Raw genomic sequence first — 26,406 nt, 5'->3', positions numbered from 1 at the left:
GGGGCAGGACTTTGATTTGAATCCCGTTTGACTGCTGCTGCGCACTCGAGTCTTTTCCGAGGTTGGGGTGTCTCATTATGCCTTCAATGTACGGTTGGGGTCGCAAAGTTACGGTCTCAAAAGAGGGATGCGGTTACAAACCGGGGGCAAGGGTTTCAGGTTATGGTTTGAAAAAGTGGGTTAGCGTTCCAAAACACGGTTGGGGTTTTGAGTTCTCTTTCGAAGACGGGGTTGGGATTTCAAACCGGGGTTAAGACACTGCTATGGTTTCAAGACAGAAATGGCGTTTCAAAACAGTGTCACGGTATCAAATAATTATGGTTTCAGTCTTAGAATTTCAAGGCAGAGTTGGCGTAGGTCTGGTTTCAAGCAAAGATTAAAAGTAGCAAAGCGCTATGGCTAGGGTTTCAAGTTAAGGTTCCGAGCCAGGGTCAGGATTTCAAAGTAGGGCTGGGGTAAAAGGATTTTAAAGTGGACTTGAAGCCAGTGCTAGGGTTTCAAACAAGCTCTAGGTTTTGAAATTATGATTTCACAATTGAGCTAGGTAGGGAGGTTCAAAACGGCTTTAGGATTTGAACCCGGTTTCAAGGCGAGGCTAGGATTTCAAGTTATGGTTTCAAGCCAGGGACAGCATTTCAACCCTGGATTAAGGTTTTTTTTAACAAGGGGCTCAAGACAGGGTTTTGAATCAAGGTTCCAAATTAGGGATGAAAATGAGGTTTCAGGCATGGGCACCTGATATTCTCAAAACTGACCATTAGTCCAAGGAATCCGGTCCATAGTGTACCGTAGAACACCATAGCATGGCGCAGCATGGACCTGCAGTTCCTTCTATGGAGATATCAGTGCACCATCGCACTCAGTCGTCATCCATAAAGACAGCCCTACCCACAATGCACCTGGAGCTTCTGCACCTCCATCTGCTTCTCATCAGCCCTGATGCAAAACCTCCTGCCACGGTGACCCTAACTCACGACGGGGAGAAACTGCCAACAGCACCGCTTCCCCCATCCCAGACGCAACCGTCAACAATCCCACCGTCACCAAGTTACGTTTTCAAACCCGAGTTACGGTTTGAAAACACGGCTCTGGGCCCCAACAGCTGGAGGCCACACCGTCCTGGCCTCGGCCAGCGCGACCCAACTTCCATTCAACAATCGTACCTTGAGTAAGTTCGGATTTCAAGACAGGGTCAGGTTTTGAAAGTAGGGGTTTCGAGACAGATTGGGGGTTTTTGAGGGAGGGTTTCCAACCCAGTTTTAAAACATGGTTACAGGACCGAACAGCTGGAAGTCACTCCCCCCCTTTCTACTCCCCGAGTTTGGGCCTCAAAACAGGGTAAGGGTCAGAAAGACTGCTTTCGAGACACGCTTGGGGGTTTCAAAGAAGAGTTTTAAAACATAGTTCCAGGCTCAAACTGCAACTTCCCCTTCCCCATGCCAGAGCCGGTTTTCCACAATCCCGCCTTTGCCAAGTTAGGCTTTCAAAGTTATGGTTATAAAACTGTGTCAGACCTGAACAGCTGGATGTGCCTCACCCCTCCCCCAGCTCGCACTACCCCACCTCCATTCCAGACCTGACAGTCCACAAAAGAGCCTTCAGCGCCATCACCTCCGTTTCTCAAATTCCATTTATTTGTTCAGAGTCACCTGGCCGCTTGAGAAATGGATCCCAGGCCACGTACTTTGTATACCGCCCTCAACCTTTTCGGGTTTTGACAAGGCAAGGTTTTTTTTTTCCCTCCCCCCGCTTGCGCAAATATACCTGACGGGGGCGGGGGGGAGCGTCCACACTTCACGTCTGATTGCCTTTAAGTCGAGAGCGCCGCTGTTTGTTCAGCTGCGAGGAGAAGGAGGAGGGCGAGGAAATGAAGAGCCGCGAAGACGTTTGTGTTTGTTCTGCCGAGTAAGAGGAGAGCCAGGAAACGGCTGATTGACTGCGCCCGGGCTCGCGCCTGCTCCGACCGGGACCAGGAACCCTGGAACCCTGGAACCCCACCGCCACCACCACCCTGATTTATAAGATGGCAGCGACGCTTTCACGACAAAGCGGGAGAGTATTTCAGCTATGTCAGCACTTTTGCCGTAAGACCGTCATTGTTTTAAAGTGATCTTGAAAAGATAAGAGGAGACTTTCAGAAGGTTTCAGACAAAGGTTGGGGCTTTGAAACAAGATAAACTGATCTTATTTTGAAACCCTAACCTTTTTCTTGAAACTCAAATTATAATTTCTTGAAGGAGTAAGGCTTTCAGACAAGGTTACCAATGAGGGTTTCAAGAGAACCTTAGGGTCTCAAGAGAAGATTAGGGTTTCTCCACTGGGTAAAGGCTTCAGACAAGGAGGAAGGTGTGGGGTTTCAGAAAAAGGTCAGGCTTTCAAAACGGGATTAGGTTTTCAAAAGAGGGTTTCAGTCATGGGGCAGGGTTCCAGGTTAAGGTGAGAAATGATCAGGGTTTCAAGAGAACCTTAGGGTCTCAAGAGAAGATTAGGGTTTCTCCACTGGGTAAAGGCTTCAGACAAGGAGGAAGGTGTGGGGTTTCAGAAAAAGGTCAGGCTTTCAAATTAGGGTTTCAAAACAGGATTAGGTTTTCAGTCATGGCGCAGGATTCCAGGTTAAGGTGGGAAATGATCAGGGTTTCAAGGACGGGCAAGTGTATGAAGTCTGGTGTAGGGTTTTAAATTAGTCTTTCAAGATAAGATGAGGGTTCAGAATAGGATTTTCAGACTGTGGATGAGTTTTAAACAAACGTTAGTGTTTGAAAACAAGGCTTCAGGTCTGGTTCAGTGTTTTCACGAAAGGTTTTGACCACGGTCCCGTTCATGCGCTCACAGTTTGGCGTGTCGCTCGCGCTGTGTTTGGGTTCCCGGCGGTGGACGGTGGGTGGTGGGTGTCGAGGGTCCGCCGGTGGCTTTCTGGAGCTTTGTGCTCAACGACCGCGTTTGAAATCGGCCCCGCCTGAAAACGGGCAAAAATGAACACCGTGCGTGGGGCGCGCCAAACAAACGGCTCTCTACTTTTTCTTAATTTTTATGTCTCGCGTCAATTTTCATGCCAACTCTTACGTCAAATTTATCAATGAAACCTTAAATTGAGACTTGAACCCTGTCATCTTTAATCCATCCCTAAATCTTGCCGTCTTGAAACACTAATTAAAACCCCAAAACATTGTTTGAAACCTTAACCCTGTCTTGAAACCATTTTATGAGCCCCTTATCCTCACAAGGATCGCAGGAGTGCCGGACCCTATCGCAGCTATCATCGGGCAGGAGGCCGGGTACACCCTGAACTGGTCGCCGGTCAATCCCAGGGCACACAGAGTCCAACAACCATCGGCACTCACAATCACACCGAGGGGCAATTTAGAGTCTCTCCCCGGTGAATGCATTTTTTTGGGGGGGATGTGGGAGCCACACAGGTACGTGGAGAACATGCAGGGCCGGGATTTGAACTCCGGTCCTCAGAAGATTGAGGACGAGAAGGGAGCCTCCCGGCATCTTCGGGTGGGGGGGACGGATCCTGACCGTCGTTCGTGACGATGCGCCAAACAGCAGCTGCCCTCCGTCATGTTTGAAACCGGTGTCCTGAAAACCACTTGAGTTTCTAGTTCTTTCTATCAAGTTTTGGTGTTTTTGTTTGTTTTTTTTTTTTTTTTTTTTTTTGAGGGGACTGAGAAGTGCTGATGAGACTCCAGAGTGCGACAACGACAACAGGAGGAAGCAAGCCGATACCCCGCCCCGCTGACCCCCCGCCGTGACTGGGGAAGTGTGAGCGGGGGCCTCCTGTCCAATTACAGCCGAGGTTAAACGCGGAGCATGGCCGACAATCTTTTTTGTCTTTCCTTCCTTTGCCGTTATGCTCCACGGTCTCTGCTTTCCCGCCGTTGCGATTTGGTTTCATCGCCCAGACGACAAAACCCCAAGCTCAGCTCGAAAACCTGATCTGAAACGTTAAGATACGGAGCCCAACTCGTGTCTTGAAACCGTAATCCCGTCTCGAATCCTTAATCCGAAAACTGAAAGTCTTATTTGAAACTGCAACAGATGATTGAGCCCTACTAAAGTCCCAATCGGGTGTTGAACTCCTCATTTGAATCCCTTATCCTCACTGGGAATCCTTACCTTATCTTGAAACCCTACTCTGAAACCTTAACTCAGGCTCAAAACTCTGATTTGAACCCCGACTTGGAGTGAAAGGTGAATTTGAACTCAACCTTTGGCAAAACGGTCGAGCCACGTCGATCCTTCGGGATCCTGACGACGAGACCGGGGTGGGAAGGGTCCAAGCGGGAGAAAGGCCATAATCAGCCACGGAACGTACCAAGTCAATAACGAGCGTCGGCTGGAAGCGAGGGCAGGAAGAATGCCCCGGCCGGCAAGGAGCTAACACGCTTCAGAGGCCGGCACATGTTTGGCCTTCTGTACGCTTGTTGGGCTCGAAAAGGCCAATTAAGAGCTGCTCTTAATGAGGCTGGCAGGCACCCCATAAACTGTCTGCATCCCCCCCCCCTCCGCCGCAGCCACCATCGCAGCGAAGTGATGGACCAGACGTTTGGAGAGTCGCTATTTGACGGCGTGACTTTATTGCGCCCGAGTCCGACCGCAGGGTCGCCTCAATGCTTGTCCTTGTGTGGTCGTGACGCACATTTTCCACCGCTGAGGAGCGCCCAAACAACCGAATGGGGCGGGGACCCTTCCGGGAAGGCTCCTCACTGTAGTTCGGTACAGGGAGCCCTCGGTCTACTAACCCTAACCCTGTTCCGAGAGAAGCAACTTAACTCAAATTTCAAATTCCACCGTTAAAGTCGGGATTTACATGGAAATACTTTGTAGAAAAAAAAACAAATACTTTGAAATAAACAAGATGATGTACTTGGGGTTAGGGTTAGATCATCATTGCTAAGTATTAGCATTACTGCTGAAAGGTGGATGGAGAAGAAGAAGAAGAAGAAGAAGAAGAAGAAGGGGAGGCTGTGCTTAGCTACTGCAAAGGAACCTGGTCCTCAATCCTCTCACAAGTATCATAGAACCTCGTTTTGTGATCACTGCATCCGACGTAGGAACGGAACCTCCATCACATACGCTAAAATACGGGCTTGGTCTTCAATAACTGTCACCACGGTCGACCGTTAGATACCTTGGTGACGTTGGGGACTCTCCTTCCTCCGATGTTTTTATGATCTTCAGCTTCGTTTTCCATGGTAATGCCTTTTCTTTTGGCTGCAGAAGTTTCGCTAAAAGACACAGCTTGCTTCATTGGGGCGATAATGTCGAAAAAGGGGGCGAAAAATGCGAAAATATGCACAAATACGGACGAGCGTTAGCCGGACAAAATGGCGGACGGGGCGTCTGAACCCGAGGACTCCCTCGAGTTACCACATACATCCTACCATATTAGCTCATCATCATAATTGAAGTGATTCATATTGTATCACGTTGCGATTGGAGTGAATTGCTTCGAAGCTGGCGTAAATTGAAACTTATCATAATCAAAGTGAATAATCGTGATTAGAGTAAATCATATCTTATGGTGAGGGTTAAATTGGTTAGGATTAGTTCAGGGGGTTTTTTTGTTTGTTTTTTTGTATGCCGTAAAGTACAATTACTGTAACGGGACAAGCCGAAAGGAAAAGAAGAAGAATAGTACATTTTTTTTGCACAACAAACAATCGAAAAATGTATTTGACGGAGATACACGTCGGTGGCAGTAAACGGTTGGATTCCATTTGCCAAACAAAAATCGTGGCGAAGGAAGTTAAGTCCCGTAAAAACAAACTCGACTGAACATCTTGACAGAGTCGGCGCAGCCCCCGTCCCCTTGCGCACCCCTTCAACGAAAACCTTGAGTGCTGCCCCCCCCCCCCACCACCACCACCACCATTAGGGGTCTTCTCAAATTCCAGAGAGTCGGTCCTAATGGGGCCCGAGAGGAATGCGTCGTGTTGCAGCTTCATCGTCATAATCGGCATCATCATTCCTCAAAGTTATCAGACACCTCTGCCGGTCTTTCCTACCCCCCCCCCCCCGAACTTAGGTGGGACATCTGGCAGACAGACGCCGGTGGCGAGGGAAGGATGTGGGGGGGGGGGTGGAATCGATGCCGCGCCGTTGATGGAAAAGCTCACTTCTCGCTCCTCCAGGTGCGAGCGTCTTCTCTTTACACTTTGACGCGCTTCCTCTACGTCGCATGCGGTCAAAAAATCATTTTAAATTTTTTTTTTTTAAATTGTCCATTTCAATCTACAAGCGGGAAAAACTTTTCACGTCCCACATCGTCAGCAGAGGTGACGCTCTCGCATTTCATCACGTCATTTTCTCTTTTAAGAACGGGTATTTGGCTCGAAATTCTCGTTTATTTAGCTTGTGTATTTTTGTGTACTTTTTTGGGGGGGGCGAGGGGGGTAAACCGTCTCGATTGCAATGTTGTCGGGCGTGTTGATTTGGGTTTTTATTTGGATTGCGTTTCAAATTTTTACTTTTTTTTTTTTTTTTGATAGCACGCGTGGGAGAGTTCGTGCGCAGTCGCCGTCGCAGGGGGTGCGCGCTGCATTTTTGGTCCGGAATCCCACTGAAATGTATGCAAAAACACATCAAATAATGCCTAAATCAACTTTCCCTAAATTTTTCAAGCCCCCCCCCTCCCCTTAAAAGTAACCACAATATTGTCGCACCCCCGCACCCACCCTAAAAAAAATTAAATTTAGGAAAATAAACAAGCTGAAGAAAGCCAAAATAAGCCTTTCTTGAACATATTGAAGCTATGAACCTCCTTAAAAAAAATCCTCACACCCTCCCTAAAAAAAAAAAAAAAAACATTTACATACATAAGTCATCACACCCCCCTTTTAAGGACAGCGTAGTGGATTGCCGTGCGCTCGGCAGAATATCGAGATAACGTCGTATCGCGTTCCCTCCGCCAAAGATAGCGTTTTGGTCGTCTTTGTGCCCCGTCGCTTCCCAAGCCGGCGCGGAACTGCCACAATGGGACGCATCACGTTAGCGCCGTCATTCAGCCCCCCACCCGTCGGGACGACGGGATTGACCGCATCAGATTGCTACCGAGTCGCCGGGACGCCGCCCTCCGTCAGTTTCTCGTTTCAGCGGCGACAATGGTGCCGTCTATCCCGCGCCGCTAGCTAAATGTCAGCTAGCGTCCGCCGCCCTCGTCTTCATCCACTGACAAGGAAAGCCCCAGAGGCTCATGGGTAAATTGTTCTCTCAGCGTCCTGTACATGCGGTACATGACGTACCGGCGGATCGAGTTCCCGCTTCTCTTTGGATCGTGCTTACTTTCACAGGACCTTGCGAATGGTTTTCTTTTCCGGGAGTGTCTGGAGAGGTGGTGCGCCATGTCAGTTGGGATGGTGAATGTGGCTTTAAAAGGTCAAGTGTCATGAAATGGATGATTTTTAGTATCTTATTCATGAAAAAAACGGCAGCCGGTGTGGACCCATCCGTTTTTTTTCCCCCACCACAAAACATGATTTTTGTAACTCCCGCCATGAAAATAATCTCAAGGGATTTGTTTTACGACAGGAAGCAGGAAGTGACGTAAAGGACAGAAGCGCCCCCAAGTGGACTCGTTTGTTTCCATTAGTTTTTACCTGCGGGAAGGTAGCTCGTTGTTCCTCCGCGTTAGCCAAAATGCCGGCTCGTTACATTGCTCGAACACTCGGGAGGACGGATTCACCCTGTTCGCTAGACCCGGTTCGTCGTGAAAAATGGGTTGCACGGGTGGAAAGGACGAGAGGTTCGTGGGTTCCAAAAGAAACGTAGTTGTGTATACAGCTACTAAGGAAAACAATACTTTGGGGTGGACCACGTAAAACAAAAGATCTGCGTATGTGTGACAGGCGTGCTAAATAGTGCCGATGTGCGCGTCGGGCTCGCCGGCGAAGGCCGCCGGCAATGGCGCACTCAGCCCCGTGCGACGACAACGCCATAAAGCGGCCCGGCTCAGTGCCGTGACGAGCCGAGCCCCCTCGGCCGAAGCCGTGACCGGGCTCGTCGCGCCCGGGCCGCGCCCGAGTACGCTACATGCTGTCGGGGAGTCTGTTCTTGGTTAGAAGTGATCCGCATATCATCTAAATATGGCTCGAAACAATAGGGTAATATTACTCGCTTGTGAGAGGTTTTCTTCGAAAAGAGCTTCCGTGTCCGAAGGGGTGAGTGCCACAGTCGGGGCCGCAGCGCGTTTTCAATGCCGAATGTCCGGGGCGACGTCACGGACAGTAAACGCAGCCAATATGGCGACCGCTTGGATGTCGAATGAGACTCTCCACTCACATTTTTTTTTTTTTTCGTATAGACATTGTAGTGAATTTTTATTGTGTATTTTTCATTTCAATATCAATTTTAGAATGTTTATAGGGATGACACTTGAGCCTTTAAATGTACAAGACGTTGCATTTAGTGGGTAAAGCCACCAAATAACCTCCCGAAAGGCATTGCGGCCATCACGGGGGGGGGGAAAAAAAAAGGAGAAGGGAAAGAGGAAGTGGTGAGCTGGGGACAGGAAGTGAGACCAGTGAAACATCTGCTGTGGATCCTTTTTTTTTTTCTTCTTCTTCTTCATTGTCTGTTTTGTTTGCCGCTAGCTCGGCTTTGACCTCTGGGTGGGAGGAAAGAGAGAGAGTGAGAACAACGAGGAGTGGAGAAAGGGGGACGACTGAAAAGCCCGCTTCTGACTCCCGGCGACCCACATTCATTGCTCAGCTTTTACGTTTTTTTTTTTTTAGGGGAGGGGGCCGGGGGATGTCTCGCTCTGTCTTGGCAACGGGCAGTCGCAGTGAAAGAATCCAAGCGCTCTGCCAAAAGCAGTGAAGAAGAGGGAGGGAGGGAAAGTGTGGACAACAGAGCCCTCCTCCTCCTCCTCCTCCTCTTCTTCTTCTTCTTCTTCTTTTTCCTCCTCCTGAGGGCCAGTCGCCCTCGGCGGCAAGTGCTCGACGAACAAGCACTAAAACCCCAAAAACCAGCAAGTTGGAATCTTCTCCTGTTCCTTTCGGCTTGTCCCGTTAGGGGTCGCCACAGCGATGCGATCTCAGGTGACCGCATATTTGTGTGGCGCAGTTTCACGCCGGATGCCCTTCCCGACGCAAACGCCCCTCTGGGATTCAGCCGGGGAGGGACGCTTCGGGCACCTGGTAGTCCCAGGCGGTCTCACATCCCAATACTAAACCAGGGCCAAACCCGTTTAGCGTCCCGGATCTGACGAGATCGGCCGTAGGATGAAACCGTTTTAGAATCAACGTGTAGAAAAATGGCATCTTTCTGTGTTCCAGGAAGAAGCAATTGCCATCAAAGGCAATTTCAACTCGTCGGGAACTGAACACCCGAGACGTTCGTTCGAAATAGCCGTTGTCTTCTCGCTGCCCTGATCTTGGATCTCTCTCTCTCTCCTTTGAGGTTTTTCCTCGCTAGTCTCGTTTTACACGTGTTGCCGCAGTCTGTTTTCTCGGGGTCCTTTTTCCTTGGGAATAAACACGGGAGACGTTCATTCTCCGTTGAGTTTCAGTCCCGATTCGTTGTGCCCTTGAACGCATCTCGGATATTTTCTCCCGTTCGGCGCTCCGACTCCTTCCCGCCCTCAGTCTCCACTTTGCCGCAGTGCTCCTCACTGTCAATATTTTGTCGTTTGTCGGCTTCGTTTGGTTACGGGTGACGTGTTCGACGGTTTTGGCCGGTTCCGATGTGCGATGCGTCGGCACGGTTGCATTTTACGCTGATTCCAGTTTCTCCGCACGCACCAGATGTTTATACAGGCTGTCGCGTCGGCATCCAATTTTTTTTTTTTTTTTTTTGTATATAGCACATTTTGCAACCGCTCGAGTTCGTAAATAAAGCGGCGGGGTTGGCACGGCCGTCGGCGGCGGCAGCTGCGTCTCAATCGGCGGGCGGCGTGAAAGGGGAACCAGTGGAGGAGTTTTTAATGGGCCATTTGATTGCCGCCCAGACGTGCCGCCTCGCCGCGGATGAATGCGGCGGTGACATCATCACAGAGCCGTAGGTCAGCTCGTCGGGCAGCTGACTGCCGCCGGCCCGGCGGGAGAAAGAACCCTTTGAGCCGCCCCGAGCTCGCCGGACCCCGAGTTCATTTGCAGTCGCCCCCCCGCCCCCAACTCGTAGCGCCACACACGTATCAGCATGCAGAGACACACAGGACATCGCGTAACAAGGCGGCTTTTTTCTTTCGGGGGAGTCACTCAATCAAGCTTTGTTCTTTTAATGCCTGGGAAATTTGGGCTCCCGACACCCCCCCCCCCACCCACCCACCCGCTCTGGCAAACATGGGGGCTTCATCTATAAACGCTCAAAGTTTCAGGCTCTGTCTCTCTCGGTCTCTGGTCTTGGCCCCTTCTTTGCTGCTAATCATCGCTACACTCGCCGAGCTTTTCCTGCCATTAAGCGACGGTGGAGGCCAAAGCCGCAAAGAACATGATAGTCGTGGAACTCAACACACCCCCCGAGACTCCCCTTCCCCGCCTTGGAATGCATTTCTGCAGCGCTGCACTTTTCCACATCCATCCATCCCGGAATGGACCCCACCCACTAGCTTTTGAACCCCCAACCCACTCTTTCTTGCCAATACATTTCATCCAGCTGGAAAGGCTGTTTATTTCCCTTTCAAACGATGCCCGGATTGAATCTTGCAGTGGAGCATCTGGAGGAGCCCTCCCCGCAGAGCCAAGCCGCTCGGTCACACACTGCTGCGGGATGACAAAACGGGTTTGGCGAACGGCATTGTTAAGGACCAGAACCAGCCGACAGGTCGTCAGAAGCAGCATTCCCGCCTCCCGTTTTGACACGCGAGAAAATCTCCAACTCGTGCTGGTGACACACCGCTGCGGGATGACGAAATAGGTTGGCGAAAAGCATTGTTAAGGACGACAACTAGCTGACATGTCATCAGAAGTGGTATTCCCCTAACCCCCACCACACCAACACCCCACTACAACCAACCCACCCCTTCTTTAACACTCGACAAAATCTCGACCTCAGGTAGTTACACACTGCTGTGGGATGACGAAATGGGTTGGCGATAAGCATTGTTAAGGACGAGAACTAGCCGACATGTCATCAGAAGCAGTATCCCCACCCACCACCACCAAACCTCCCATTTTGACATTTAAGAGAAACTCCAGTTCGTACCCGTGACACACTGCTGTGGGATGGCAAAATAGATTGGCGAAAACCATTAAGGACGAGAACTAGCCGACAGGTCACCAGACGCAGTATTCCCATTCGAACAAAAACGCTCCTATCCCCCCATTTTGACACTCATGAATATGTCCAGCTAATGCTGCTTACACACTGCTGTGGGATGACAAAACGGGTTGGGGAAAGGCATTGTTAAGGACGAGAACGAGCCGACGGGTCATCAGAAGCAGTATCCCCCCCCCCCCCCCCCACCCCCGTTATGACACTCAAGAACATCTCCAGGTCGTGCTGGTTACACACTGCTGTGGGATGACAAAACGGGTTGGCGATAAGCATTGTTATAGACAAGAACTAGCCAACAGGTCATCAGAAGCATCTCCTCCCCCCGCCCCCCCCCCCCCACTTTTGTTTTAGAACACTCAAGAAGATCGCCAGCTTGTGCCGGTTACACACTGCTGTGGGATGACATAATAGATTGGCGGAAGGCATCGTTAAGGACGAGAACCAGACAACAGATCATCAGAAAGAGCATCACCCACCACCCACCCCCACCGCCATTTTGACACTCGAGAAAATCTCCAGCTCGTGCTGGTTACACACTGCTGTGGGATGGCCGAATTAGGGAAGCACTGTTTAAAAAAAAAAAAAAAAAAAAAAAACATTTTGGTTTTTTTTTGTTGTTGACATTTTAGGAGGTTATCAGAGTAGAAACAGCATTTTTCCAATTTTCATTGACAAGAAGTGCGTCTCCTTTTTGCCCGAAATGACAAATGTGCAAACTCATTTGCATGTCTCTCATCGGGCGAGTCCGTTAACGCCGTCGCGGGACGGCCGAAAAACATCCCATCTGCGGAGCATCATGTTGAAAAATAAAAAGAAGAAGAAGAAGAAGAAGAAAGTGTACGGACGGGTGGGAGGAGAAGGAAAAAAAAGGGGGTGAGAGGTCCCAGTCAAGAAAAACAAGTGAAAGGAAGATGAGAGAGGAAGAGTGGAGGGGGAGGAGGGGAGGAAATGGGGGGAGATAACTCAAGTGTGACCTGCATCCTGACAGCAAAACGTCCCCCCCCCCCTCCACCCAGCTCTTGTGGTAACTCCTCCAGCGCCCCCTGCTGGCGGCCCGCCAGTTTATCCATCTAGTCCCCCCGCAATGACTCACGGTGCGATTCAGCCGCGTGGAGTCAACGTGACCGACTTGCGTAAGGACGACAAGATCGAGGTTACGGCCTGACGGAACGAACGGATGAATGTACAGCACGGATGGAGGAGGAAGGCCTCGTCCGTTTTTCTGTAGCGCTTGCCGCGAATACGCTGACCCAGGACTGGTCGCAGGGCAGACACGGGCCAACGAGAGTCCTCGCTCACATTCACACCTACGCGCAATTCAGAGTCTTGAGCGAAGCGCAGGGAGAACGTGCGACCCAAAGCAGAGATTTGAACCCCAAACCTCAGACCCGGTGCGACGGTCTGAGCGCTCCCCCGGTGCTGAAAAGTCTCCTTTGTGATTAACGCGCACGTGCGTATATTTTGTGAACTTCCAGCCAGTCTGAAACTAGGAAGAGTCACTGATGAGGATGAGTACTTTCAAGCAGCGTATTGTGAGAGGAAATTTTTTTATTTTTGCACTTGTACGCTGGATTCTCGAGGATCCGCATTTGTGTTGTCTCTTTTGAGAGAATTCACCCTCGCTAGCATGCGATATCGGACACTTCGTTCGCAATGTGATTCATTGAGAGGAGCGTTAACGCTGCGTACTTGTGAGGACGCGTACGTAGGATTGCGTGTACTGGGGAGTGCATCAGTGAGTGGTCGTATTCTTGGGAAATCCCCACCGGTGAGTAAATGCTAATTTTAGCTAGCAATTCAATGCCATTTTCCATTAGCTGGCGATTTGTAAAACAATGTCTTATATTTTCAAATATGCGTTGAGGTCCTGAGTAAACTGCAACTAGGGGGTCAATAAACAACGAGAATTCCGTGCGTCAAAAGCTTGTTGATTGCAGCATATATGGGGGAACAGAAGGGGGAAGGGGCGCTAGCAGGGCTGACAAAAAACATACCGGTAAAAAAAAAAAAAAAAAAAAAAAAAAGCCGCAGCAGCTACACAGTAGCAACATGGTAGCACATCACTAACAGCGCTGGTTAAAAAAAACATACCTTAATAACTGAGACAAGGCAGTAACAGGAGCAGCCCCTGGCGCGGCACTAACGGCTAGCGACACACGCGTACACAAAAACCAAGACATCAGTTTTAATTGTACACACCGTTGACACGCAGACAATATGAAGGAACAGAAGAGGGATGGGGCGCTAACAGGGCTGTTAAAAAAAAAAAAAACATTGCACATCACTAACAGCGCTAGTTAAAAAAATACTTTAACTGAGACAAGGCAGTAACAGGAGCAGCCGCTGGCGCGGTGCTAACAGTACTAACCGCTAGCGCGGCGCTAACCGCACTAACAGCTAGCGACACACGCGTACACAAAAACCAAGACATCAGTTTTAATGTACACACCGTTGACACGCAGACAATATGGGGGAACAGAAGGGGGATGGGGCACTAACGGGGCTGTTAAAAAAAATATATAGCACATCACTAACAGCGCTAGTTAAAAAAAAAAAAAAAAAAAAACTAAATCACTGAGACAAGGCAGCAACACAGCAGCAGCTGCTATCGCGGCACTAACCATGCTAACCGCTAGTGTCACACGTGACCAAAAAAGATATCCGTGTTAATGTAAACACCGTTGAGTCAGAGTGACACGCAGACAATATGGGGGAACAAAAGAGGCACAGGGCGCTAGCACGGCGCTAACCCCTAGCGCGGGGCTAACAGGGCTGTTGGGGGGAAAAAAAAAAATTACCGGCAAAAGTCACTTTTACCTTTTCCACTCGAGCGTCCCCTTGCGGCCGTTAGAAAAAAAATGCACAAATCAGCCGCATCATCGCATTAGCCGCAGAGTTGAAAATGTGTGAAAAATGTCGCGGCTTATAGGCCGGAAATTACCGTACAATTCTTGACCATCGTGCTTTATGTTAGCTACTTTTTGCTAGTTTCCCAAAATATGCCACCTCATCGATAGGAAGGAACTTATTAAAATGTCAGACCAAATCGTGCCATGCTAGTTGGCGGGAAAAAGGCCTAAATATTTTGACTAAAATACATAATGGACAGTAAGTATGCGACGGTTTGTAAATGGTTTTAGGGCCGCGTTACGACGTCTTTACGGTTTGTCGCGCGCTTTTTATGACACATATCAGGCCAGTTCACGAGACGATAACAGCGTCGAGAGAGATACGGCGGGTAAAAAAAAAAAAACCCCGCGGCCTTCGTTATGCCCGCGCTTCAACCTCGGCTTCCTGTTTAGGATGAAAGTCCCGCGCGCAGTCGCTGTTTACCCTCGCTAACGGGCGGGGGGGGGGCGTTACTCCGCCGGCGTTTGATGGGACTTTTTTTTCCCCCCCGCCGGAGCAGATGCGAGACGCCGAAGGCCGTTGTGGTGAAAAGCTTGTTTGGACAAATAAGGAAGCGAGGAGGGCAGGAAGTTTTACACCTGCCGCCGCCTACCCTGTCGCGCTCGCTAATATTTGCATGCGCGTACTTGGCAGATCGTTCCCCGTTTGATTCCGAGCTCCGCAAACGACACCTCCTTGTAAGGACGTCAATAACTGAGCTCGTTGCCAAGTCGGCGCCGTTTGCTACGGGCAATTAGCCGCGCCTACAAGTAACGACAGAACAACAACAACAAGAGTCAAAACCGAACTTAAATGCCTGTTAATTGACACCCCCCCGTCCCTCCCCCACCAGTGAGTAAGCTCAAGTTTGAGGGGGGGGGGGTGTTATGAAAATGGAAGCTTTTCAAGAACTCAGCAGGTGGCGTTAGGCAATGCTAAAATTAGCCTGTTTATGAGCATGTTTTTATTTTTTTCAGAGCAGGTTATGTTTTCTGGCGGCGGTCAAAAAGGGGCAACATAATGCTCTCATTTACTCAATCGCACGCGTGGACTTGCCAACGTTACGATGTTAAAAAAATACAAAAACATTGGCGAGCGATGTGAAATGCAACGACGCAAGCGAGATATCACCACGTGGGGTCTCAAAGATCCTTAGAAAGGTGCGGAATCAGCCCAGGACTACACCACAGGACTTGGTCAAAGACCTGAAAAAGCCGGGACCGCCGTTTCCAAGGTGACCGTCGGTAAAACACTAAGACGTCATGTTCCGAAATCACGCATGGCCCGGGAGGTTCCCCGGCTTAAACCGGCACGCGTCAAAGCCCGACCATTTGGATGATCCAGATGAGACCAAAATGGAACTTTTTGGTCATAATTCCACTAACCGTGTTTGGAGGAAGGCGGATGACGAGTTCCATCCCAAGAACACCATCACTACTGTGAAGCACGGGGGTGGTAGCATCACGCTAACCATGTGGATGATATAGAGGAGTCATGGGAGAAAGTTTTGTGGTACCAAAATGGAACTTTTTGGTCATAATTCCACTAAGACGAATGACGAGTTCCATCCCAAGAACACCATCCCTACTGTGAAGCATGGGTGGTACCATCATGCTAGCCATGTGGATGATATAGACGAGTCATGGGAGAAAGTTTTGTGGCACCAAAATGGAACATTTTGGTCATAATTCCACTAACCGTGTTTGGAGGAAGACGGATGACGAGTTCCATCCCAAGAACACCATCCCTACTGTGAACCACGGGGGTGGTAGCATCATGCTAACCATGTGGATGATCTAGAGGAGTCATGGGAGAAAGTTTTGTGGTACCAAAATGGAACTTTTTGGTCATAATTCCACTAAGACGAATGAAGAGTTCCATCCCAAGAACACCATCCCTACTGTGAAGCACGGGGGTGGTAGCATCACGCTTTGGGGGTGTTTTTCCGCACACGGGACAGGAAGCACACAGCCAGGAATACCGGGGAGTGGCTCCGCAAGAAACATACCAAGGTTCTGGCGTGGCCTAGCCGGTCTCCAGACCCAAACCCAATAGAAAATCTTTGGAGGGAGCTGAAAGTCCGTGTTTCTCACTGGCAGCCCAGAAACCTGTCTGATCTCAAGAAGATCTGCGTGTAGGAGTGGGCCAAAATCCCTCCTGCAGTGTGCGCAAACCTGGTGAACCACTACAGGAAACATTTGACTTCTATAACTGCAAGCAAAGGCTACTGTACCAAATATTAAGATTGGTTTTCTCAGGTGTTCAAATACTTATTTTCTTCACTGTACATCCTCCCAAACGCACATGTTCACAAAGAAACGAGCTCACAAGTGAGTTTTCCCCACAAATTTGTGTCCACAGTAGGCAAAATCCACGTCGGCACTCATCCCTACGAGTAAACAACCTCCCAAGTATGCGGACGGCACTCGTCCCGAGTACACAACGTCAAAAGTAAACTTCAGAAGTAATCGCCGTCCCAAACGCGGCGTCGCAGTGACGCATTCTCGCTGGTACACATCCTTACAAGTCCTCATCCACACAAGGAAACATCTCCGGAAGGCGCAACCTCACACGTTGTTATGTTACCCTCGCAAAGGATGCGTCCTATTTGGATCTCAAAATATCGGGGACAACGTGGACTGGATCTCTTTGCGACAGTTTGCATTGTTTACACACCCGAAATATCCGCCGGCAAACACTTCCGCTGTGCACTGGGGTACCGGTCCAAGTCGCGTTTACTTTGTTTCACGAAATATCAGATGTCATTTTAAGAACGGATCCAGTTCTTGCAAAAGCTCTCAATCGGGACCACGGGATTCAGCCACGCGCACATTCACATGGCAAATCCCAAATCTCCCAGGTTAGGAGGGGTCCAGATGGTCCGTCTCGTGCGGGACCGTCAGATGGTCGGCATTCTTGCGAGAATCCGAACCTGCTCGGGCATTTTTATCAGACTTGGGTGGTCCCGCCGACCTTAGCGTGAGGACACGCTGCAGAGGGCAGAGCGTACCAACTGTCAGCGAGTACACATCAAACGGCCCAAGGCCCGCACCAGAAAAGTGACCCGCGTTCCAGTCTGGCCCGGTTTATCAGTCCCACGTTCCCGGCACATGTCGAGGGCGCTCCTATCGTTCCGGCAAACACACACACGCACACTCCCACCCTACCCCGGACCGCCGAGATCAGAGCCGCCCTGTAACCGACACGCCTCGCTTTTCCCCTCACGAGGATCGATGCGGGTCCGCTGGCATTCCTGGCGTCTCGGATCACCCGTCGAGGTCATGCCACGGCACCTGCTGGACGCAACTGAGGGGGCATTTGGGGGTGCGTGGACCCCCGACCCACTGACCCTATGAACTTTACAACATCAGTCTGACCCCGTCCTTCAACGCTTGGGACCTGTCCAACTGAGATTGACCTCTCCAGCCAGGATTGGTCATAGGCCTTTAAATCAAGGACTAAAATGTTTGCGGTGAAGATGTAAACCTCTACAGTCCAGTTCTGGACTTACGTTTGTCTCACAGTATTTCAGACAACGAACATCATAGCAAGCGCTAAACATGGTGTAGGGAGGAAGCGTGATGGTCTCGGGCAGCTTTCCCACTTCAGGACCCGGACGACGTGCCGCAGTCGACGGACTCGTGAATTCCGCTCTTTACCGACTGGCGACCAATTCAAGGCGTGGTCCGCCTTTCGACTAATGGTAGCTGGGATAGGCTCCGGTGCCCCTGCTACCCTTGTGAGGATAAGCGGCTCGGATAACGGACATGGTGGAGGAAGCGTGATGGTCTCGGGCAGCTTTCCCACTTCAGGACCCGGACGACGTGCCGCAGTCGACGGACTCGCGAATTCCGCTCTTTACCGACTGGCGACCAATTCAAGGCGTGGTCCGCCTTTCGACTAATGGTAGCTGGGATAGGCTCCGGTGCCCCTGCGACCCTTGTGAGGATAAGCGGCTCGGATAACGGACGTGGATTAGAAAATCTTGAAGAACGTTCGGCAATCAGTTTGTGACCTCAATCTAAAAGTTCTGCAGGAGGTAATGGAAGAAAAACAGCAAGTCAAATTCATCCATTTTCTTTGCTGCTTATCCTCATGAGGGTTGCAGGGAGTGGTAAGTCGAATTCAGAATTTTGTAAAAAGAAAAAAAACGAAGTGGCCTAGTCAAAGTCCGGACTCGGATCCGACTGAAACGCTGAGTTGTTTTTCCACTTCAAGAAAGAGGTCAGTGACAAGGAAGCAACAACTAGGAAACCGGAACCAGAATTTCCAGTTTTTCCTCCGTCAGTCATCGACGGAGGCGGAACAGCCGAAGGCGCCTTTGTGATTGTTTGCCGACACCAATCAGTCAAGTCGCTCGCTGAATCAATCATCCGGCAGCGACACAAAAGCCCAAAGTTACCCGTGGGGGGGTTGCGGGTCGGACTCAGAGTCGCGACGGCGGCCGCCGACGGCCACGAAATACACGCTTGACGTTTATGTTGACTTAAGAAGGGGGAAAAAAAAAAGGATCGTGCGACTCTTTTGTGTATTGTCTATGTTCTTTTGTACACGTTAGCTTCCTTGAAAACAAAAAAAAATATTTGTTACACGTTTTTTTATTTTTATTTTTTTTTGCACTATTAACATGAATTTTGTACACTTTTACAAAATGGACTTTGATCCTTAAACTTCACATCGCCGTGGACACCATTTAAGACAACAAATGCTAAACTGTTAGCAAATCGCGATTAGCATGAGCGTGCTAGCAATCACCATTTTAGGTCAAAAACAACAAAACAAAAACTATGATTCAGCTAAAATCGTAAATCATCTTACATTTACATAACTATCAGCGTGTTCAAAAATCACTTGAAGTTGCGTTTTTGGAAAGGCAGAAATGTTGCGTCGACCTCATTTTGAAGTCGACTCAGCTGAATTATTCGATATTTAAAAATTTTTCCCCACAAATTTTTGTGACATAGGACTTTTTTTTTTTAACATCACATCTTGCTTAAAATATATAGCAATTTTTTCTGAGATTATGATTGCAGTCTTAAGAGTTCATACAATTGAAATCCATCCATTTTCTTTGCTGCTTATCCTCACAAGGGTCGCGGGGAGCGCCGGAGCCTATTCCAGCTGTCGACGGGCAGGGGGCGGGGCGCACCCTGAACTGGTCGCCAGCCAATCGCGGGGCACATGGAGACAGACAGCCAATCGCACTCACAATCCCACCTAGGGGCAATTTAGCGTGTGCAATTAATAACTATTCATCCATCCATTTTCTTGGCCACTTATCCTCAGGAGGGTCGCGGGAGATGTCAAGGGGCAGGAGGCGAGACAAGCAGTCGCTCTCACAATCACACCTTGGGGCAATTTAGAGCGTCCAATTCATGTTGCACGTTTTTTGGGATGTGGGAGGAAACCGGAGTGCCCACCCGGAGAAAAGCCACGCAGGCAGTCGGGGTCGGGATCGATCCCGGGTCCTCAGAACTGCGAGGCCAACGCTGTGCTGCCGTGCCGCCCTCCAGCCTCCCCAGATCGTTTATTTGCTCAGACGCAGGAAACAATACGAGAGATGTATCTTCAAAAGATGATTGTTTGCAGTGCAAACAAGGCTTTGAATATGCAAACGCTGCCGAAGACCGTTGCACCTGAACGCACCGCGCGCCGCGACCCTTTTGAATAACTGACGGCGTAACCGTCGCCCCGCAAATATCGACGAGCTCGCCGCATGTGTGAGCCTACGCCCATAAAATAATCATTAAGAGCTAAAAACACAATATCTGAAATATGAAACACAGGAACATGAATAAATACATTCATAACCTATACGCAGTATTTGTAACGTCCTAAATTATTTAAATTCATGTTAAATGACTAAACTTCACTATTAATAAAAAAAATATCATCTCGTAAAATAAACAAAAATTATATAAAATGTGATAATTATAATCATTATTTAAACTTTAATTATTTAGAATTAGTATCATATTAATAGTTAATTATCAATATATATTGAAACACAGGAACATGAATAAATACATTCATAACCTATACGCAGTATTTGTAACGTCCTAAATTATTTAAATTCATGTTAAATGACTAAACTTCACTATTAATAAAAAAAATATCATCTCGTAAAATAAACAAAAATTATATAAAATGTGATAATTATAATCATTATTTAAACTTTAATTATTTAGATTTAGTATCATATTAATAGTTAATTATCAATATATATTGACTCAATGATTATATGTATTAAATTATATTTGTAATTATGAAACTATATATTTATTCAAATTAATTATTCTTCATTAATGAACTTGTGAAAATATTTTGGTTTTAATTAACTGGGTATAATTAAGGTAAGATTATTTATTATAGGTTATTTATGATGGTTGAAATATTTAAATTTAGGAGTTTGAATTATTTATAATAATTATAGTAAGTTAAGATTATTTATTATTTATGATGGTTGAAATATGGTGGCATGTTGGTCAAGTGGTTATTGCAGTTGTGAGGTTGTGGGTTCAAATCCGGACAGGCTGCCCGACGACAGCTGGGATAGGCTCCAGCACTCGCGTGGCCTTTGTGAGGATAAGCGGCTGAGAAAACGGATGGATGGATGGATTCTAATGTCCCTGGAACTTTTTTTGTTTTGTTTTTTTTTGTCCAACGTTCACTTGGCTCTTGTGTGGTAAAGCTTCCGCTTTTCCTTTTTTCTCACCGACGCTCCCTGAACGCCCCGCGACGCCGGGGCGGGCCGGCGGCAGGACGTTGGGACGTTTTCTTTCCGGTGGCCCCGCGGCAAGTGGAAACCTGACACCACCGTGCGTGAACGAATCAAACCGGCGCTCAGGTAGCGCAGGCCGGGGCCTCTCCCATCGGGGCTGGGGGAGGAGGAGGGTGGCCCCCGGGGGCCCCGCGGCCTATGAGGGGGACGTGCCGCGGCACGTTCGTGACCCACCTTCCGCATAGACACTTTGAACAACGTGTTAGCATAGCAACAGTTTACATCGCTCTACAAATCAAGCGTGTGAAATTGACATTTTTCAGTAAGATGAAGGATTTTTAAGCGAAAAAAGGCGAAGTGCAAAGGAAAGACACCAGCAAAAAAAAAAAAAAAAAACCACCATTTTTTTTGTCATTTGTCAAACATAAAAACAATCGCAATGGGCAAATACATGCTAAATGCATCATTTTTAGTCTCTGCGACGTCCTGTTTCAGACAGAAAATTGAAACTTTGTTTCCTCCATTTTAAGCTCATCAGAAAATAAAAAAAACCTTTAAATTTAACTTACCTGTGGAATGTTTTCTCACAGCTACGAAACGAGCGCTGTCGCTGCACAGGTCAGCATGGTCGTTTGGGGATGATCAACATGGCCGCCAGCATGTTAGCAAGGCCAATGCAAGGCCATTTTTGCCATTTTGATACCAACTGTTGGCATTGAATTCGTCCTCTATTAAATAGTACTTCATAAATCCTCAACCTGCTCAAAATACTGTTATCTGTGTTCTCTCGGACGCCATTGAGACCGCGCAGGTGTGCCTAATGAAATATCCGGCGAGCATACACAGGAACTGCGTCAGGATGAAGCCTCAAACGAGGCGAGGCTGCCATCGCGTGGACAAATGCATGTACATGCTTCAACGCGGGGAAATTCACGGATCAACATCGGTTTTTTTCCAACCTCCAAAACTTTTTGGGGTATTGAAATATTTGTAAAATTGTAATTTCACATTTTAGTTAAGGGAGTTAATTTACAAACACAAAGGGCATTATTATGATTGGAAATTTTGTTTTAGAATTTTTTTGGAATTAAATTTTTACAATACTTTTAATATTTTTTTAAACTTTAATCACAAAGGGCATTAATGTGTTTATTAGTAATTAAAATTTTAGAAAATACTTTTGAAAATTACTTGTTTTAGTGTTTTTAACTTACACTAATGGCATTGATGTGTTTATTGGTAATTTTATTGTGTATTTTAAAAAAAAAATTGCTGTTAAAATTGTTATTTTAGAAACTTTTGAAAAATACTTTTTAAACTTAGAAACACAAAGGGCATTAATGTGTTTATCGGTCATTTTATTTTTAGAATTTTTTTGCAGTTAATTTTTTTATTTTAGAACTACTTTTGAAAAATATTAAATTGTTTGATTTTATTTACATAATTTCTTTTTTTTTTTTTTTGCTTTTTCCCACTTTTACAATAGAATTTTTCCTTATTGTAAATGCAATGTTTGAAAAGTTATTTTAACCAAACTGGACCACGCTGGTCTGCTCGACGTCTTATTTTTAGAAATTTTTACGGTCACTTTTTTCCAATGACCCGCCACACAACCCTTTCCTTTTACTGATTTTTTTTATTCTAACTTTTGAAACTTCTCCAGGTTTTCTTTTATTTTACAATAATTTTGGATGGATTTTTTTTTGGGTTCAAACAGCAAGCGCGGGCGGGCCCTCAGTCCCACTTAAACAAGCCGCTGATGCCGGCGGCACGCAGCCTCTTCTCGCCCCTGCGGGCGGCCCTGATGGCCCCGGCCACGGGGTCGGACCAGCCGTCGTCGGAGCCGTCGTGGTACCGCAGGCGCAGGGTGTTCTGGATGACCAGGCGCTCCACCAAGTAGGCGGCGCAGAACCACGGCACGATGTACTCGGCCGTCACCAGGCCCATGAAATTGTAGCGGAACTTGGAGTAGTCCCAGGGGCAGGCTCCCAAGCGACGCAGGAGCAGGCCCGTGCTCAGCTCCCAGGCGTACGTCCACATGGTGTAGATGAGGCAGCGGACGATCACGTTGACCCGGTCGCGCAGACGCAGGAACAGCCGCTCCACGGCCAGGATGCACGTCCCGTACAGCAAGAGCGCCCACACGCTGGTGACGCCCGGCAACTTCCAGTTGCGGTGCAGGGCGAAGTCCCAGCACGCCGTGAACAGGACCTCGCACACGAAGCCGTGGATGGCGTACAGGTACCAGCGGGACAGCGCGGACAGCGGGGACGGAGGCGCCAGGATGGACATGGTCGCCATGGCCACGCGGCTTGTGGACTCGGGGCCCAGGTCTTAAGTGGGGGTAAAAAAAAAAAAAAAAAAAAAAAAAAGTTAAGTCTGTGCCTTTGGCCTGCTTTGAGGCTAAATTGCTAGCGTGTGCAACAAATGAGAAATGTTAAAAGATTTTGCAAGCACATCAGCTCACCCACGCTGCGCGGTGCTATACAATCACAATAAGCTGGGAATGACTTTTAACAGGCAAAAATATGGTTTCCAATTGATACGCGTTCACTTTAGTGTTGACCAAAAAAAAGTAAAACCTGAAAATGTCACAAAGTGAGCGAGTCACGACTTCATTTCAATGCCTATGCGTTGCCTTGTGGGGAACTTTGACCTCCCCAACATGGCCACCGCGTAGGTGGGTCAGTTAGCAGATGCGCTAAAGCAAATTGCCATTAATCTTTAAATGTTGTGACTTAAAATCACACTTTTATGCTAGCTCGTGCTCTTATGCTAAATGCAAAGTGAGCTTGAGGTTTGTTTTTACTTACCTTTTGCAACTATTGGGTAAAAATTAGGGATTGGCGGGTGCTGAGACGAGTTATCGATGTCACGCCGATACTGTTCTCATTTATATCGTATCAGTTTTGAAAACCATCACTGAGGACTCAAAATAAATCCAAATAAATTGTCACACTGGCATTGGTCTTATATAAAAGTTTGAAAATTTGCAATGGACAGTCCCGCCTCCCAAAAAAATATTTTTATCGCAACAGTTGCAAAGTACCAAGCTAAATGACAAATTATTAGCAACTTCACTTGTGTAGCGCTTCATAAACATTGATGTTAGCTGCTAATAAAAAGGTACTGGACAGATTTTATCAATTTTCCTCTTTTTATATAGGTTTAGCGACCACAGGTGAAAAAAAAATCCAAATAAAAAAGTAAAATTGGTTAAGATAGTGTACCTCTGAACGCGCTGTTGCTCTAAACATATCTTGCTACGGCTAATTGGCATAAACATTAAACATTAATGTGTTTATTAGTAATTTTGTTTTTTTAGGATTTTTTTTACAGTTAAATAAAATTTTAGAAATACTTTTGAAAAACACTTGTTTTAGTGTTTTTAACTTACACAAATAGCATTTATGTGTTTATTGGTAATTATAGTGTATTTAAAAAAATTTGCAGTTAAAATTGTGATTTTAGAAAATTTTGAAAAATACTTTTTAAACATATAAACACAAAGGGCATCAATGTGTTTATCGGTCATTTTATTTTTAGAATTTTTTTTTTGCAGTTAATTTTTTTTATTTTAGTACTTTTGAAAATTTGTATTTTTTTAACTCATATTAAATTGTTAAGATTTTATTTACAAAATTTCCTTTTTTTTTTTTTTTTTTGCTTTTTCCCACTTTTACAATGGAAATTTTGCAATGTTTGAAAAGTTATTTTTATCCAAACTGGACCAAAAAAGTAAAATTGGTTAAGCTAGTGTACCTCTGAACGCGCTGTTGCTCTAAACATATCTTGCTACGGCTAATTGGCATAAACATTGATGTTAGCTGCTAATAAAAAAGGTACTGGACATATTTTCTCAATTTTCCCTCTTTTTCATATAGGTTGAGCGACTACTAGTAAAAAAAATAAAAATAAAAAAGTCAAATTGGTTAAGCTAGTGTACCTCTGAGCGCGCTATGTAGCTCTAAACATATCTTGCTAGGGCTAATTGGCACTATTAGGATTAGCTTCCCAACCTCCAACTCATAAAAATATAATATTGACACATTCCCATGCAACAACACAAACAATTGACAAGTGATAAATGGCGATTTCATAATTGAGCTAACAGCTACTAAAGTATTCACTTAGCATTGTCATTGTTACTTCCAGTTATAACCATTAACCAAAACATTTTTTTTTTTTTTTTTGCTAAACAAAAACGAAATCTTGTAAAAATGTAAACGGGACCTTACATTTTTTTTTACAACAACTCATCCCCATTGCGAACAATTACTTGTATTTGATCTTATAGATGAATTTGGGTTTTTGTTTGTTTGTTTTTCTCTCACCCACCAAAAACTCCGCCGGATTGCATCATTTCGTGTGTGGAATGAAGACATGAACAGCGGACACCTGAACGCACCACGGCCGGAGTCTCCAGCGCTTTGTACCCAAACGCGACAAACGCCGATGCGGCGTGACGACGCCCGCGCGCATGCGCGCATGGCGACGCTCCTCTGCGGCGCATCGGCGGCACCTTGAACGTCACGCACGCCAAACACGGCCACGACGCGCGCTGAGGCGATGTTAAAAGCCACGACGTCACCGTGGAGTGCTGACGTCGCAAGCGCGTGAGGAAATTTGTCCGTTTGTGACGTGACGGGACGATGACGTCAACATCCGCGGCTCCTCGCTCCTCCGCGCCCGGCCGGGAGGCTCACGCGTCGGCTGCGTGTCTGCAGCTCGCGGGGTGGAGCTCGAGCCCTCCGATGGCGATTTTTGGGATTTATTTATTTTTTAACCCTCTCTGGACCAAATCAAATTTTGCAGAGAGAGGAAAAAAAAAAAATCTGATACTTTCAGAAAATGATACTCTGGACTTAAAATGTTTGATTATATTTAAACCTGTTGCAAATTTGCAACCCCTGCCCGGAAAGGGGTTCATCATGAAAACGCTTATTAATACACAATTTGCAGCACTCACGACAAAAAAATCTTGCACAAAATACACACACGCGTCCCCCTTTGTAGCACACAAAGTCACGCAAACGCGCACACGTTCACCAAACACCCGCACAAAAACACAAATCTGCTTCCCCACCATGCTCACAAAAACATGCGCGGCGCATTTGTGTTTCATCTGTAATGTGATGCATTTCGGGCGGCGCAGTGGATCAGGTGTTGGCCTCACATTTCTGAGGTCCGAGGTTCAATCCCGGACCCGCCTGTGCGGAGTTTGCGTGTTCTCCCCGGGAACTCCGGTTTCCTCCCACATCCCCAAAAACACGCAACGTTAATTGGACACTCTAAATTGCCCGTAGGTGTGACTGCGACTCGATGTGCCCTGCGATTGGCTGGCAACCGGTTCAGGGTGCGGCCCGCCTCCTGCCCGCTGACAGCCTGGGATAGGCTCCAGCACTCCACGCGACCCTTGTGAGGATAAGCAACTAAGAAAATGGATGTAATGCATTTTAGTAAATGTCTTTTTTTGATGCTGCCTTGCTGTCTACAATCAGACGGGCATTGTAAATGAAACTGATTTTTATGGAATTTAACGCGCACCGTCAGACCGGACGAACGCATGAACGGCAAAT

General features: G+C 47.4%; 1 protein-coding gene and 1 long non-coding RNA gene across 3 annotated transcripts in view; both read right to left on the bottom strand.

Moving 5' to 3' along the window:
• Positions 1 to 21,860, bottom strand: part of LOC133512946 (uncharacterized) — a 33,277-nt gene extending 11,417 nt beyond the window's left edge. The window contains exon 1 of the long non-coding RNA XR_009798349.1: positions 21,397 to 21,860. This is a non-coding gene — a long non-coding RNA (uncharacterized LOC133512946). The remainder of the gene's footprint in view (positions 1 to 21,396) is intronic.
• A 570-nt stretch (positions 21,861 to 22,430) lies between these two features.
• Positions 22,431 to 25,481, bottom strand: tmem229b (transmembrane protein 229B). 2 transcript variants are annotated; one of them, XM_061844024.1, is made up of 2 exons: positions 25,066 to 25,172; positions 22,431 to 23,160 (listed from the first exon to the last, which is right to left on the bottom strand). In XM_061844024.1, the coding sequence occupies exons 1-2, from the start codon at positions 25,091 to 25,093 to the stop codon at positions 22,562 to 22,564; spliced, it is 627 nt and encodes a 208-aa protein (XP_061700008.1). In that variant the 5' UTR covers positions 25,094 to 25,172; the 3' UTR covers positions 22,431 to 22,561. The 2 variants fall into 2 exon arrangements, with proteins under 2 accessions (XP_061700008.1, XP_061700007.1); XM_061844023.1 differs by having other exon boundaries at positions 22,441 to 23,160; positions 25,166 to 25,481.
• Positions 25,482 to 26,406: the final 925 nt, after the last annotated feature.

The sequence above is a fragment of the Syngnathoides biaculeatus genome, chromosome 15 (genome assembly GCF_019802595.1).
Source record: "Syngnathoides biaculeatus isolate LvHL_M chromosome 15, ASM1980259v1, whole genome shotgun sequence".
In the NCBI taxonomy this organism is placed as follows: domain Eukaryota; kingdom Metazoa; phylum Chordata; class Actinopteri; order Syngnathiformes; family Syngnathidae; genus Syngnathoides; species Syngnathoides biaculeatus.
Note: the sequence above shows the minus strand (reverse complement) of the source record. Positions and strands in the feature narration are given on the sequence as shown.

Bases quoted from the DNA above. Each gene is read 5' to 3' on its own strand.
- tmem229b (XM_061844023.1), bottom strand. From the start codon at position 25,340: ATGCGCCGCAGAGGAGCGTCGCCATGCGCGCATGCGCGCGGGCGTCGT. The intron at 23,161-25,165 runs GTGGGTGAGAGA...CCCCCACTTAAG, and splicing joins GCAATCCGGCGGAGTTTTTG to ACCTGGGCCCCGAGTCCACA.